This window comes from Hevea brasiliensis, chromosome 5 (genome assembly GCF_030052815.1).
Source record: "Hevea brasiliensis isolate MT/VB/25A 57/8 chromosome 5, ASM3005281v1, whole genome shotgun sequence".
Classification (NCBI taxonomy): Eukaryota; Viridiplantae; Streptophyta; class Magnoliopsida; order Malpighiales; family Euphorbiaceae; genus Hevea; species Hevea brasiliensis.
The window spans coordinates 113,317,316-113,333,791 of NC_079497.1; the positions used below are offsets into that span (position 1 = coordinate 113,317,316).

The 16,476-nt window shown below is 33.0% G+C and overlaps 3 protein-coding genes across 6 annotated transcripts; 2 read left to right on the top strand and 1 right to left on the bottom strand.

Annotated features, from left to right (window-relative positions):
- Nucleotides 1–1,448: 1,448 nt before the first annotated feature.
- LOC110662655 (ras-related protein RABC2a) lies at nucleotides 1,449–5,549 on the top strand. Its single transcript, XM_021821698.2, has 6 exons — nucleotides 1,449–1,837; nucleotides 2,143–2,211; nucleotides 2,816–2,881; nucleotides 3,711–3,832; nucleotides 4,543–4,671; nucleotides 5,071–5,549. Exons 1-6 carry the CDS (start codon nucleotides 1,699–1,701, stop codon nucleotides 5,191–5,193), a joined length of 648 nt encoding a protein of 215 aa, XP_021677390.2. The 5' UTR covers nucleotides 1,449–1,698; the 3' UTR covers nucleotides 5,194–5,549.
- A 1,644-nt stretch (nucleotides 5,550–7,193) lies between these two features.
- On the top strand, nucleotides 7,194–9,744 carry LOC110662654 (ras-related protein RABC2a). 3 transcript variants are annotated; one of them, XM_021821695.2, is made up of 6 exons: nucleotides 7,206–7,405; nucleotides 7,598–7,666; nucleotides 7,942–8,007; nucleotides 8,544–8,665; nucleotides 9,182–9,310; nucleotides 9,407–9,744. In XM_021821695.2, the coding sequence occupies exons 1-6, from the start codon at nucleotides 7,267–7,269 to the stop codon at nucleotides 9,647–9,649; spliced, it is 768 nt and encodes a 255-aa protein (XP_021677387.2). In that variant the 5' UTR covers nucleotides 7,206–7,266; the 3' UTR covers nucleotides 9,650–9,744. The 3 variants fall into 3 exon arrangements, with proteins under 3 accessions (XP_021677389.2, XP_021677388.2, XP_021677387.2); XM_021821697.2 differs by lacking the exon at nucleotides 9,182–9,310 and having other exon boundaries at nucleotides 7,194–7,405; XM_021821696.2 differs by lacking the exon at nucleotides 7,942–8,007 and having other exon boundaries at nucleotides 7,199–7,405.
- A 3,291-nt stretch (nucleotides 9,745–13,035) lies between these two features.
- Nucleotides 13,036–16,339, bottom strand: LOC110662653 (uncharacterized). 2 transcript variants are annotated; one of them, XM_021821693.2, is made up of 6 exons: nucleotides 16,102–16,339; nucleotides 14,294–14,400; nucleotides 14,133–14,211; nucleotides 13,941–14,035; nucleotides 13,516–13,611; nucleotides 13,036–13,441 (listed from the first exon to the last, which is right to left on the bottom strand). In XM_021821693.2, exons 1-6 carry the CDS (start codon nucleotides 16,259–16,261, stop codon nucleotides 13,361–13,363), a joined length of 618 nt encoding a protein of 205 aa, XP_021677385.2. In that variant the 5' UTR covers nucleotides 16,262–16,339; the 3' UTR covers nucleotides 13,036–13,360. The 2 variants fall into 2 exon arrangements, with proteins under 2 accessions (XP_021677385.2, XP_021677386.2); XM_021821694.2 differs by having other exon boundaries at nucleotides 14,309–14,400; nucleotides 16,102–16,337.
- Nucleotides 16,340–16,476: the final 137 nt, after the last annotated feature.

Consider the following 16,476-nt stretch of genomic DNA (forward strand, 5'->3'; position numbering starts at 1 on the left):
AACTTATTACACCTACAAAAGTTATTCCCTTCTCATAATTTGAATCAGCATGATCCAATCAGCAAATCAAATTGTTAATTTGACATTTATGGAGTTTTGCAGCCACTAAATCAAAGATAAATAATCCATTCTCTGAGCTCTAATTACTAGAAACTTAATTTTATACGAAAATAAATTTAATAATTTTAAAATTATATATATAGAAATTTTTATATTTAGTATTTTAATTATACACAACTTAATTGATATTTCTTAAATCTGAATATAAAAATTTACATTTTTGGAGACTATTTTGCCTTGCTTGTTGCAATGCACTGCAGCGAGGCTTGCCTAGAGTGCTTCCAATGTCGGGCAGTGGGATCAAATAGAATCTGTTGTTCGATTGTTTGATAATTTGTTTAGCAGAAATGAACATCACTTAATGAAACTGTGTTCGTGGTATCTTGGGGAATCTGGAATAATAGAAATGGTGTTCAAGTGCAATCTGGACGCAGCGGTGGATTTGGCTATTGTTTCAGCAGGTGTTGGCTGGCTACGACGAGATGCCCACTGTAATTTTTTGGGTGGTTCTGTACTCCCTTCCAGGTAGATATTTGGCTCAATGTCAGAGGCCATTTTGGCTAGTGAAGCTTTAAAGTGGCTCAAATAGCATGGTCATATGAGGGTGATGCTGGAATCTGATTCTTTATCTCTTGTTCATCCCATCAATAACGCTCATTTAGGTAATTCTTATTTTGGTGGCATTGTTTCTTATGTGAATGAGTGGCTGTTATCTTAGTTTGAGTGGCTATTTCTGTAACTAATGTGAAAGAGTAAATTAATCGGCTCATATTTTAGTTGGAGTGACTGTTTATGTAGTTAATGTGAATGAATAGATTGGCTTTCTTCACCATTCTTGATTGATATATTTCTTTTTTATGCTATTAATATATAATTTCAATTTAGTTTTTTGTTTAAAAATAGGGGGAAAAACTTTTTTTATTTTTTAGTTATTGTTAGTGAAATTTTCACTTTTTTATTTATATTTAAAAATAATTAAAAAAAAACTTGAAAATGGGTTTTGCCATAAATAAATAATCTAATTCTTTTCAGGATTGAAATTTGGTTAGCTCAAATCAGTAAACAAGATGTAGCCACTTATGGTTCCAGAACATTAAAATGGAACCCATTAGTCCCCAGTGACTCTAACTGGTTGCCTAACCTCCATTGACAGCGGCCGCTTACCTGTTACTCGGAGCGCGCATCCACGCGCAATTAACCCTCGCATGAAGACTAGTCCAAGGTGGGACCCGTTGGACACAAACATGGGTGATGTGCAAAAACGGCATCGCATCTTGTGTACAGAAGTGTACAGAGAACTAGAGAATAACGTTTGTGTCGGGTGTTCCTCCGCGGCTAGCCGTTTTCTTTTGCTTCTCTCTCTCGAAAAACCAACGTTTATGCTATTACCTTTCCTCTCTCTCTCTCTCTCTCTCTCTCTCTCTCTCTATTTATATACATAATAACATACATTTCTTTTTCACTGTACTTTTAGGAGAGAGAAAAGAAGATGCAGAAGTCTTGATCATCATTAGAGACAACACATACACAGATTTGAGAGCAAAAGAATTTTTATTTGAATTTTCTTTGAAAAACCAGAAAAGGAATATAAAAAAGGAGGGACCCTGTTTCTTTTTTTTTTTGGTTTGAGATTGAACAATGGGATCATCTTCGGGGCAGGGTAGTGGCTTTGATCTCTCATTCAAGATCTTGTTGATCGGTGATTCTGGGGTTGGCAAAAGCAGTCTCCTCGTCAGTTTCATTTCCAGTTCTGTAGAGGATCTTTCTCCCACCATTGGTACTTCAATTCTTATCCATTTCTCTTTTTGTTGTCGTTGTACTTTTCCATGGATTCTTAGTTTGTAAGCTAGGTGTAATGCTTCTGGATCTTTTTCAGCTGAAAAGTATCTGACTGGTTATAAAACATGACACTGCTTCGTGGGTTCAGATTATTTTAGTTGCTCTTGATTTTTTATTCATAATGAGATGTGTGTATCAGTGAGCAAACGTCTTTGTCTGTGAACTTTGTATTAATTGATTTGGATTAATTGATACAGCTGAAATGTTGTTGAATTCTCTAATATGATTATACATTGTGTTAAGGTGTTGATTTTAAGATCAAGCAGCTAACAGTAGGTGGGAAGCGATTGAAGCTTACAATTTGGGATACTGGTATGTTATCTGTTAATTTATTGAATATTTGATTTTTGTGTTTCTACTATTTATCCTCATGAGTAAGTGCTGAATCAAAAGATTTTCAAATATTTTTTTTACCAGTATTTAAGTTTGACATTAATGCAACAGTGTGACATTCAAAGTAAAACAAAAACGTGAGAAGAACTATTCACTCAAAAGAAGTCAGAAGGTGGCAAGTGACCACTTCGCTTTTGCCAACTCCTTTATAGACAATCGTTTCGACTTTAACATGTCAGATCCACTTAAATATGCTAGTTAGTTTGGCTCATATAATTTCTTAGATGTATTACCACATCTCGAAGGTTAGGCCCGCTTTTTATAGGCCGGTGGAATCTTTATGCTCAAAATCCCGGTTCAGGTAACTATTTACTTGGTTAATAAATTAGAGACTTTTTAGCCTGAATACATTAACCTGCACATTCTTGGAAGGTTATGTTAGTTCCTATTTATGTTAATAGCAATAATCTTGTCATTCACTCTGGTGCCTGCTTCTTTCCTTCTTTTTTGTCCTGCTTTATTTGAGACCAGAAATTCATTTGAAATGTATGACTGATTTGGGAAATCATTATGTCTTTTGCAGCTGGGCAAGAGAGATTCAGAGCACTAACAAGCTCTTACTATAGAAATGCCCAAGGAATCATTCTTGGTAAGCTGCCAGCTTTATAGTTTCAGGTGGTGAATATGGCATTTGTTACAACTCACAAGTAATCATGACTTGGTATTAGCACTAATTCCTTGTAGGGTCACTGAAGCATGAAGTAACAATATTGGAACTTAGCTTCAGTGTCAACTTGATTTTTGAGATGATGCCTATTCATTAATGTGAAAATATTGTATGTTGGCATATGTTATGTTTAATATAAATAATGATGTTTCCATGTCAGATACGGAGAATGCTTCTGCATATAGTTGGTTATTCTACTTTTCAATATTCCATATTCATTTAAAACAATTCTTATAGATATGATTCTTATCTGAGCATATTGGCATCAAGGTTTTTCAAAAAAATTGATTTTTTTTTTTTTTAATTTTTGGGTAGGTTGGGGGGGGGGGGGAGGGGGGGGGGGTTGGAGGGGAGGGAACATGCGTGGGTGAGTGGGGTTGGAGGTCCATTTTAATCTTTTTAAAGTAGCATCACCAGGGAAATTGACAGTTTTTTTCACTATATTATCTCAAAATGTCAAATCAGTTTCAGGATATGCATCTTGCAGTAAACAGGGAACTATTATTCTATTCTTTTTTTTTTTTACTCATTTATGAGCATCTGATTGCTTACACTTGCATATTGTTGTGGTTGACTAGTTAGTGCATTTTTAACTGACATGAAACTGATGTTTGATTATTCTGGTCACGGATGTGCTATTGGCCAAAATTTTCACTGTTATTCTGCCAATCGTTGTTGGATTATGTTTGTAACATATTTTGAAATATGTATGAATACCCAAAGTATAATCAGCAGTTTGCTGTTATTGCAGTTTATGATGTGACACGGAGAGAAACCTTTACAAACTTGTCAGATGTATGGGCTAAAGAAGTTGACCTTTACCGCACAAATAAGGACTGTGTGAAGATGCTTGTTGGAAATAAAGTCGATATAGTAAGTTCTAATTCTTTCTTCGTGAGTGTATGTATGCATGAAAGACTAAAATCACTTAATGAAGAGTTCACCTGGAATCCAATTGAACTCTCTTTTAATGATCTTACTTTGGCAATGTCCTACTGCACTGTAATTGGTGCCCCACAACTCTGCATACTCTCTAGCATTATTGCCCCTATTTTGGACTACAACAACTAGTGCTTGGATATTTGGATGTCTAATTTGTGGTTCCATATCCTGTCTGTAATCACCATGTGAACTCAAAAATTTGGTAATCGAGTCATTCAGTAATCATTGGAAATTACTAAGAAATTTAGAAGGTTTACAAATTTGAATTTGTCTTATGCATCCTCTTTACTACTAGCTCTCCTGGGGATGACAGAAATTTATTTTATATTCTACTCTGCTAAGTGCTAACTGATCTTTGATGTCTTCATATTGCATCTTTGATGTCTCTTTCTGGTATATTGAATCAGTAACAGGCATGATAATTTGCATGTACAAATGTATATTTGGAAAAAACTTCTTTCCCTAGCTGTTTTAGACACACAAATTGTTAAGTTGCAAACTTGCTTGTTTTATTTCTTCTATTTTTTCCTCCTTTTTTTAATGCCATAAAATTACTTGAGAAGGGAAAAGAAAAGAGTGAAAACTGACTCCTAATTATTCTTATTTAATGGCATTCTTGTTCTATTTGTGCATGATTTCAGGAGTCTGAAGGGGTTGTAAGTAGAGAAGAGGGAATGGCTCTTGCAAAAGAGCATGGATGTACATTTCTTGAATGTAGTGCTAAAACTAGACAAAATGTGGAAAAATGCTTTGAAGAACTAGCACTCAAGGTACTCTTTTTACCTACATAAAATGCATGCTAAAATATTTACATATGGAATGCAAGGAATTTTTATATTAAAATCTCAACTAATTTAAAATGTATGCTGCATTTTAACCTGGAATTTGCAAGCTCTAACCACAAAGCAACCACCCTCTTGCAATGTGAGTAAACCCATATCCATTTGCATATGCAATTGGAGTTCTCATGTAAGTTTTTCTCAGTGGATTGTCTGGCACATGTCCCAGTTCCTTGATTGGAGTACTTTCAATATGGGATTGGCAGATGTCGAGTACCGAAACCTTGCATTGATGACTGTAGAATATTAACCAAATTATTTCTGATATTGCTGAATTAATTTGACAGAACATAATTCACAGTTCTGACATTCCAGGATCTTATCTTGCAGATAATGGAAGTTCCTAGTCTTTTGGAAGAAGGATCTACTGCAGTGAAGAGAAATATTTTGAAGCAGAAACAGGAAAACCAAGCACCTCCTTCCAGATCTAATGGTGGTTGTTGCTCTTCGTAAGCTGCTAGAAGGAGGCCTTTTATTATGAAAGAATGACTACATATCAATAGAAGGCCTCAAATAGCACTGCAGATGGCATGTACAATGAGTTCCCACTTAACAACACATCATGAACAGATCATGTATATGATAATTGCTTTCCTTGTTTCTTACTGTGTTCTTTTACTGCTACTATTGTTGCAGTCGCAGAGTTGACTTGCTCACTTGTATCATCATCATTCCGGAAATACAGGTATTTAAATAACATGTATTAGCTTGTGTATATTTGTTTGCCTTTGTTTTTGCTGGCCAATATTCACTCATGTTGCAAGAACATAATTTATTTTATTCTATTCTATTGGTTAAGTTAATGTGAATTTTCTATCCTCATATCTCCTGTGTTCACTACTTTCAAGTGGCAACCATAATTCTTCATACCTGTGCTCCGCCCCCCACCCCCCCCCTCCCCCGCCCGCCCCCACAACCCACCCCACCGGTTCTTATTTATTTTGCAGAATTTCATATATTTCATGGAAAAGCCCTTCTCATATATCTCATGGTGGATGCCTGTATATAAATATATGTTAATGTAATTGATCATGTGTGAACAAGGTCCATACAAGAGGAAAATGCAAAGAAAAATTCTGGAGAATTTAAAAAATTATCTTCAAATCACCATGGAAGTGATCACCAACTTTTTCAGGATGCTGGAAAGCGAATCAGAATAATTAGCCATCTAATATGAAAACGACTTTGATGCCGGGGAATCCTATGCCATTTCTTTAGTAGTCTAATCTTTATCTTATAATTTAAAAAATCAGAAATTCAAACTCAAACAGACATTTGTTCTTTTTAAGTCTTCACAGGTTCATGATGATAATGCCTCTTTACTTTCTTTCTCGAATTCCTTGGTATGAGTAGTTTGTGTAATATTTAAGCTTCATCAGATTTCTAAAATATATCTCTAATAAAGCTTTGGCCATCTCTGTATGCACAACTAATCCAAGATTCTATTATTATTGAAGGGAAACTGATCAAAGATTTAATGTTTGGACTTTGGACCTTTCAAGAATCACCTCAAAGATAAATCAAAAATTGAAATTTGACAAATTAACTGTGGATAATTTTCTTTTTCCACCTAATGATTTAAAAATTTTAATTGATACGACTATTATATTTAAAAAATAATAATTATTAATGAAAAATATAAATATATGTAATTAAACAGATTTTGAGTTAAGTTTTTTTAGTAAAGTATTGGTATCTCCTAATTCAACGAGTTAAGCCTAATCTTTCGTGCATTAAGAGTTGCATTACGAGGGTAAAGGGCTCTATCGGAGATTTTCTTTATTCCTCATTTAAGAGATATAAAGTCTTCAACAACTCGTACCAATCCCATTATCCCATTGATAGGTTTTGAGTATTCCATTGATAGGTTTTGAGTTAGTTTTAATTATATTAATCATAACTGGTATTAAGTTCAGCAACAAGCTGGTTTTGAGTTAGAATAGACGGTTTTGATATGTGGAATTGAAGGCCTTAAATTGGATAGTAAAATTCGGTTTTGATTTTGGTTTAAAAATTCCATTTTGATTTTGATTTTAGTTCTAATTTAATTCAGTTTAAATTAATTTAATGATTTAATTTTTTAAGAGAAAAAAAAAATCGATTTGAACAAATCAAAACTGTTTGATTATATCTGATTCATGTGGAGAGAAATAGTTTCAGTCCGGTTGGGATCCGATAAACCGTTGATCAATTCTTATGATAAATGTAGCCGGATCAATTCCAATGTCATTTTGAAACAGAACCGGGCATTCCCTCGCCTTAAAGATCAGAGCGCGCGGCAAGGGGGGCCAAGGTGGGACTTCGTGGAAAACGGCGCCGCATCAGTGTAATAAGAATCTGATGCTGGTGGGAAAACGCACACAAAAGTGGAGAACAAAGCTGGTGTGAAGCATTGATGCCATTACCTTTTCCTCTCTTATAAACATGACAACAACTTCTGTATTGGAGTAAGGATAATATATATTTGCATCCCAAGAAAGAGAGAGCTTAAGCTTTTTTTTTTTTTTCTTGGATTGAAAATTAATAATGGGAACACCTTCAGACCAAAGCATTAAGTATGATTACTCCTTCAAGATCGTGATGATAGGTGATTCTGGAGTTGGCAAAAGCACTCTTCTTCTCAGTTTCATTACTGGTGCTGTGACGGATCTTCCTAACACCATTGGTATTGTTCTTTTTTACACTTTCTTGGATGTTTATTATTATTATTATTATTTGGCTTAAATTCAAGAATTTATAATTTTAAAGATGACTTCGGTATCATTTAGCTAAAACTCGTCAGTCCTGGATGTTGCATACTCATATGATAATCTGTTGAGGTGTCTTACATTATATTTGTCTTTTGTTTTGTTCCAAGGGGTGGATATGAAGATGAAGCATATAAAAGTAGGCGGGAAGAACCTGAAGCTTACAATTTGGGACACTGGTTTGTATATGATTTTCAATTGAATTCGTGTGTATTTACAGCATTTTTTCTAGGATATTGAACGTAAATGGAATATAATGAAATAAAAATTCTATAAAAAGGTAAATTAAAAATTCATTTGATTACAGCAAGTCTGCACTCTTTTAAACTTAACAATTCTTTTTTATATTAATTATAGTAATTCTTTGTTGCTCAGACTACTGCCTAGATCTTTCTAATTTATTTTAATTTGCACTGCTTGATTGATTTTGTAAAGTCATGTATGCTTCTTGCAGCTGGACAAGAGAGATACAGAACATTAACAAGCACTTATTATAGAGATGCCCATGGGATCATTCTTGGTATATATGCTTCTAATACTACAAATTTACGTGATTTAGCTTGTTGAGAATGACTTTGGTGTGCCCAATTTAAGCTTTCTAATTAGCCCTAGCTAGTCCTTTTTTTAACCTCCTTGTATTGTAAATTTGAAACAATACCTAAATTAATAAAACAATAATAATAATAATAATAATAATAAAGACCATTAGCTATATTTAATAATATACTTGTATATAATGTGGAAAATCTTTTATGTTGACCATAAACAATATAAACAATATGTGATACGAACTTAGGAGAATCAAATCTCAAAAGTTAGCCGTTGAGATTGGAGTATCTCATATTGAAATCCTATATTTTCAATGTGGGAAATAAGTTGCCTTGCAATGGGATCTAACATTATCTTTGTCTGAAAATTAATACTTTATTTGCATTGCTGTTTGAATAATTGCTGAGAAAAGCTAGCGATATCTTGAATATGTTAGTTAAAAGAGATTAAAATATTAAATTTGACAGTATGATCATGTTTTCACATTAGTATTTGTTGTTATTACAGTTTATGATGTGACACAGAGACAAACCTTTACCAACTTAGCAAACTTGTGGGCTAAAGAAGTGGAACTTTACTCCACAAACAAGGACTGTGTGAAGCTTCTGGTTGGAAATAAAGTTGATAAAGTAAGTTTTCTTTTCTTCCATGGAGGATGTTATAGATAAAATTTTATGAAATTTATTTATCGACTTTATAAATATGCACTAAAAATTTATTTGAAATTCTATATTGAATAATATAATTAAGATTAGTAAATTTCAATTTAAATTAAATTTTTGAACCAAACTGTATTATTTTAAAAAGTCAATTTGGTTTGAATTTTACAAAAGTCCAGTTTATTCAATTCAATTTGATTTTTAAAGGAAAATTGAGAAAAATTGAATCGAATCAAAATTTCTTAACATTCAATATTTTGATGGTTATGTTTGAGTCGAATTTTCAAACCAAATCTCTCTATTTTTTAAATTTTACAAGAATTTAAATTTTTTCAATTCAGTACGAAATCAAACCAATCGTCTGCTCACCTATGAATGAATTCAATATTCATTTATATCAAACACAATGTTAGAATTCAGCCTTGCAAATCTAAGTTCATATGTTAAGCTTTCCTCTCCTCTGTTGGTGTTTGCAAATGATTTCAGGAGTCCGAAAGGGTTGTAAGTAGTGAAGAAGGAATGGAATTGGCAAAACAACATGGATTTTTGTTTCTTGAAGCCAGTGCTAAAACTAGAGAAAATGTGGAGAAATGTTTTCAAGATTTGGCACTCAAAGTACTCTAATACAACCAAACCATTATTAATCAGTAGATTGATTTGGAATTATTAAATTGGATAATATTACTCAAATCTTTATTATTTGTCTTGCAGATGCTGCAGGATTTAGAGAAGAAACGACAGGAGGAATCGGAAAAGAAACGACAAGAGGAATTAGAAAAGAAACGACAGGAGGAACTAAAGAGTAAACCTCAACCACAAAGAGCAGAGACAAAACCTGAACCGCCAAATGTGGAGATAAAACGACCTACATATCCAGGACCGCCTGGTGGAGGTGGAGGTAGAGGTAGAGGTAGAGGCAGAGGAGGCGGGTGCGGAGGGGGCTCTTGTCCTTAATTGGTTGCAAAGTTAGAAATTTTCATATAAATAAATAAAATTATATATAATATAATGTAATTATGTAATCTAATGCTACAAAAAAATTTTAATCTAATGATAAATGTAATTTTCTTTTTATTCACTTATTGTTTACATGCATGTAATGATAATGAAGTTTACATTTAAGAGGTTTCTCATCCTTAGAATTTGGGTTTTGAAACCAATATATATATATATATATAAAGCAGTAAAATTTTCTTCAACAGAAATACAGCAGGAAAATTCTTTTTCTAAATAAGTGAAAAAGAAAGCTACTGTTATATACTTGTGTTTAATGGCAAAGTTAACTTGAGTTTTCTATATCCCTCATTTCTTCTGTGTTCACAACTTTTGGACAGTGATCTGATCCCCCTGTTTATATCTTTATGTTTCATAATCTCTCATGGAAAAGGACTTCTTGTTATGGAAGGAATGGAATCAGTTCCATTAAAGAAGAAGAAGAAGAAGGAGAAGAAGAAGAAGGCGTGCATACACCAGCAAAGGAAATGACTACCAACTTTCTCAGAATGCTGATAATGAATCAAAATAATCAATTAATTATTATATGACTCACCTTTAATTAATTTAAAGATACTGAAATTATCAATAAAAAAAATTTTAAATTTAAATTTAATCAAAATTAAATTAATAAAAAGAATAATAATTAGCCAACTATATATTCCAGCGAATCATATACCATTTTAGCTGATGATGATGAACTGCGAGATCAGAATCCATGCATTAGTGACATTAATATATATTTTGAGAAGACTGTTAATATATTTGTAAAATATAATTAGTTAAATATTATAAAAAATGTAATTACTAATTAAATACATATAAAACTTAAACAGGTTTTAAGCAAGTTAATTTTGGCATTATTTAGATAATAAAATACCTATATTTGAAACAAGTATATGTAACAAATGAATTTTAATCGATTTTGGAAGATATTTAAATAATAAATTCATTGAATTTGTGTATATATATAAATAATTTTCAAAAAAAAATCTGTATTTTTTTATAAAGCAAATCAAATTTATTAATGGTGAAATAAAAAAAAATTAACAAAAACAAAGTCCGTAAGCTAATCTAACATCAGTAAACCTAATCCAAGAATGTCTAATAATTAATTTATTATATCTGGTGGTAGAAAAACGCAGAGAAAAAAAAAAGTAGAGAACAAGTTAAAGCTGGTGTGAAAAGAGAAGCATTGATGCCATTATTACCTTTTCTAAGTTTTGTCATCTCTGTATATAAACATCATGACACATCTTGTGTTGGAGTAAGGAAAACAAAGAAAGAGTGAGATCATATAAGTTCTTTTTATCTTTCTTTGATTCTTGAATTGGATATATGGGATCTCCTACTGAATTCAAGATCGTGTGGACAGGTGATATTGCAGTTGGCAAATGCACCCTTCTTCTCAGTTTCGTTTTTGGTGTTGTCAATAAGGATCTACCTAGCACCATTGGTACTTCATTTTTATAACTTCGTTTTATATTTTATATGCACACTTAAATTCAGTTTAACTCGTGAAAAATAATTTATATATAGAAAATAATTTTTATAAAAATAATTTTTTTTTATTATGATTTAATTTCATTGAAAAGTATTCTAAAGAAGTTCGTCCTTAAAATCTTTCTAAGTAATTTTGTGTGTTTTTTCGCTGTAGTGACTACTCACTTCACACTTGAGATTGATCGCTCAACCATGCTAGCTTGAGAAGTAGATAAATTCTTGTATTGCTTGAATAGATTAGCCTCCACGCTGATCTTTTAAAGTTACAATTACTTTTTACGTTAATTATAGCAAGCTTTATACTTTTCTTTATATATATATATATATATATATATATATATATATATATATATATATGAAAGAGATTTATTTTGCACTGCGTGATTGATTTTGTGCAAAGTGATAATATTGATCAGTATTGGAGCTGTAGAGGAGAGATTCAAAGCAATAGTACCAAATTATTATAGAGATGCCCAGGGAATCATTGTTGATACATAATGTCGGTGCGAGTCTCTTTGATCAATCTTAGTGTCAAATCAGCCTGTAACACAAAGACAAGATAAGATTGATGACTTAATTATCAACAACTCCGATGCTCAAATTAAAAATTTACTTTAGTCTTGTTTGGTATTAAGTTTCAGAACCTGAAACTGTTTTTCTAAATAAAAGCTCCATTTTATATGTTGTTAAGAAACACAGTTTAAAAAAAGTTGTATTTTAGATATTGCTGAGAAAAGCAGTTTGAAAAAAGCTGTTTTATTATTTTAGTGTTCTTATGATTAAAACTGATTAAATTTAGTTTTTAATTTTTTTTTTAACACTCTTTAATTAATATATTTAAAAAATTAATTTTTTTCAATAGAATGCCATCATTTGAGAGCTTGTAAAAATAAAATACAATAGAAAATTTCTGCAGCATAGACCCTTAGACCCTTGATTTGCAGAGGCCACGTTCCACATAGTGGTGAGCCAAACTCGTAAGCCCTGGGTTCTCTCTTCCCCATAACAACCCACATGAAGCATAACCTTGTAGAAGCAGATAGCATAACCCAACACTTGCATGCAAACCGCCAAAATCCCTCTCTTTTTAGCCTAGATCTGTCTCAAAACCAACATTATTTATACACAAAAACCACAATCCGGGGGTGAAGAGGGAAAAAAACCCACTTCTCTAGTCAAGAACTTGTCGTCCCCTGTCCCCTTGGGACAGGAGAAGCCACCGAGAGACAAGAAGTCAGACTTGGTTCCGCAGAGACGAAGAAAAAGAAAAAACGAAAACAGAGGACGCCCAGCTGCTTGGTTTTCATGTCTTCCTGTAAGAAGGCATGTAGCTGCTAAATTGAGGGACTAATGATATAATCCGCCCCAGAAACTATATGGTTGTACATTAAATTGTCTTAACTGCTACTGTTGTCATTTATGAACATACTTGTAAGGGATTTCTTTGCACGAAGTGTAATATATAAGTTTAATACACAGCACATATGCCACAGAAAAAATGTACTTCACTAGCCACCACAGGGCAGTTCTGCGACCACCGCTAACTAGTGTCTCTGATCACGAAACAAATATGCTAAAAGCTTTGCGCATACTAACGCCTCGGTTTTTGTTGTCAGAACATGAAAATTAAATGTACTGTAATCAAGTTAATGCGAGTTTTATCATATCCTCATCTCTTCTATCTTCACTACCTGCGAACTGGAGTGGAAACCATGGCAACCATGTTATTACAAACCTTGATTAGTAATTTACCATAGCTTTATCACCAGGTCTAAGCAATTTTTTAAAATGCATATAAATTCAAGGTAAAACTCTCCAGTTGCCGAAACATAAGAGTAATCCTCTAAATAACTCCAATGTCTCCACTTCAAATTATCAAAGAAAATAACAGGATTTTAACCCACAACGCCCATATGTATACTCCCAGCAGCATTAAACATAACTAAATGAGAAGTGTTTTCTTCTCCTTCAGCTAAAACTGGATAACAATAATAACAGGATTATATCCTCATTCTCTGTTTCTATTTAAGAATCCTCCAGAAAAACATTTTGTTTCCACAATGCTGCGTAACTAGAGATAACCACAAAATCACCAGCGGTAGTGAAAACAAAGTGGCTCCCAACAATGATAAGATAAAGCCTGCTCTTTTATCCAAGTATGGTCAGAGCCTACTGACATGAAACAGCAATAGCAGCAGATTCCAAAATTCTCCTAGCTTCCGTGTCTGGATCTGGTAACTCGCTTGGCTTCTGCAAAAACTAATTGATTAGTACTGCAGAATGCATAGAGGTATAATTGCCAAAACCCTTCAGATGATGCTAACCTTTCCATATGCGTTCGTTTTTGTAGCAGAAGCACCAGAAGCCAGCAGCAATCTTATAACATCTGCATGCTCACCTCTTGCTGCGTGGTGAAGAGGCTGCCAAAGTAAATGAAAAATGTTTAAGCACAGCTAATTCCAGAGTCTATCATTTTCACCTCATATCAGCCCCTTGCCCCAACTGGAGATTGGGTTTGGGAAAGCAAAAGGGACATCATTAGCTAATCAACCCAACACCACAGATCCCAGAGGCATAAAAGATAGGGAAAAAATTCAATGAGAACCAACCAAACAGGAATCACCTGATCTTTTTTTTTTTTTTTTGCCTTCTTTCCCTCAACTAATGTTTTAGTCAAATAAAAAAAAAAATGCAATCTCCACTTCCAAAAATTATTGAAAAAACAAAGAGAGTATTCATCGGTACTCACAGTATCACCCTCAGCATCAACTGTTTCTAGCATCCTTCTAACACATTCCGTACTATTAGCACTGTTCAACAGCAATTGGACTATCTCAGTAAAACCTGCAGTAGGAAGAACAAACTGAAAGATTAACCAAATTAAAGGATTTCATGTCAAAAAATTTTGATCAATATGCAATAGTTAGAGGTTGCTGCTCACCTCCTGCACAAGCATCATGCAAAGGTATTGCCCCATCCTCATCCTTAGCCTCCAAGTTTGCTCCCCTTTCCAGAAGTAGCTGCATTAAAAGATTGTAAATAAATTACATGTTCTTTAATATTATAAAGAAATAATAACAAAGGCAGTGCAGTAGAGAATACCACAGGTCGACTTACCTGGACACAGGGTAAATAACCATAGAGACAGACCAGATGAAGAGCTGTGTCCCCATCCTCTACAGGTTCATCGATGCTTCCATTCAAGTTATCTGCACCAGAAAGAAAAGCATCAGCTAAAAGGTATACTTAATTACTTATAACGAGGAAGGCATTTAAATTTCAAACAATGACAACCCAAGCCAGCAGCTAACAAGAAAGCATTTGTTTTCAGAGAGTTTTTATTTCTCTTTGATTGAGGAGATAAAATTTATGTATATGTGCCAATAAAGAATGATGATTGAACAGGTACATATATTTGAGAACATGCAATTTCAGTCCGCCTATATCATTTAAAGACCATGACAGAGTTATATTCCATCAAAGTGTATTCTAGAGAAAAGAAACATAAAGGCGATCCCACCTACAGCATTTTTGCGTAAAGTAGCAACCACAAAGCCTCAAATATGCAACATTTTGGCAGCACGCTTCAGACTTCTACAAATTCAATACAGCGCTACAGAGTGACCCTTATCCTCCAATATCATTGACATATGTAGGCATTTATTTATTGCATTACTTAAATTCCACTAAGTGGGACAACCAGACTCTTAACTGATGAAAATTAAGTCCGACTCATCAGTCATCACCAACAGAGAATACTAAAAATTAAACCATAAAAAGCAATAAATTCAAAACAGAAACAGAAAAAAATAATTGCAGTATCAAACATTGTAGTCTGCTTCACTAGAATCCTCCTACATATAACCAATTACTTCAATATATCCATACACTCGCGAATCAGAACTAAGAAGGCCATACAATTCTGACAGTGCAACTTAAACACATAAAACAAGAACAAGAAGGTAGCTTCTACTGAAGGTAGCTTGCACTACCATAGTATTTGGTTGAATTATACCACAAATTTTGGAATTCATTTGAAATGAATTCTTGCTATAATTCATTTGAAATCACTTCCATTGTTTGGTATGACGCAATTTACAATGCACAATTCAATTGAATTCCATATAATTCATATTTGATATAATTTCAAAATTGAAATTCAATTGTCCTCATTTTCTAAACTACCCTCAAGAGTAAAATTAAAATATTATAATTTTCTACATAATTCAAAAAAAATCTTATATCTAATAAATTTATAACAAGTAACTAATATATAAACCAACTAACAACATAATAATAAATATAAAATAAATTCACATGTCTCAAAAAATAATAAATTTATATAACATAAATAGTGTCATAATAAGCTTAAATATTAAAAAGTTAGGACAAATATAAAATATCTTATAACAAATATAAAATATCTTATATAATTGTCCAAACATATTAATAGTATACAGATAAAAAGTTAATTTGTGGTTGCTATCTGCTTCTTTAGCCAATGGAGTTTGTGGTATTTTAATCCAAAAAATATTGTTAAAAACTCATTTCAAATTTCATAAAATTTGATAGGAATTGGTTTTAGTTATAATCAATTCCTAAAATTGAAAAATTTTTTTTTTCAAACCAAACACACAACACATGAAATTCAATTGAATTCCACAAAATTGCGTGTATTGTAATTCTATAAATTGACAGTCTCTCAAACCACAGAAAATTTGGTCCAATTCAGCTAAAATTACTTGGATCGTTATGAACCGTAGGGTTTTAGTTTTCACATGCTAAAAGTACCAATAGCAGCAGAAACAAACAAATCAACCAACCAATTAAACCAAAACCTAAAGTTATAATGCTGTAAAGAGAAAAAAGAATAGTCAGCGAAGAAGTAGAGGAAGGCACAGACTACAGACCTAGAGCTCGGCGAAGGGCGTCGACATCACCGACTTGAGCAGCGAGGGCAAGGTCCCGGAGGTGAGGAGGAGTATCGGTATCAAGGGCGTCCTCCTCGAAGAGAGCATTTTCTTCTTCGTTATCTTCCCCGTCTATTAGACCATTGCGGTGCACGGCCATTTTTGCGTTCTGTACAACTCGTATCGACTATCGAGCTTAAAACCCCTCGGCTCGGGTCTGGCCTAAACTTAGAAAAGGATTTGGTTTTTTTTATTATTTTATAACTTTTAATTTTTTAATAATATTATTAATATTTTTTTTTTAAAGATGTTTAGTAAAAAGGTAAAAAATTGAAAGTTAAATATTAGTTTTACAAATTTTAAAAGAGTAATCGT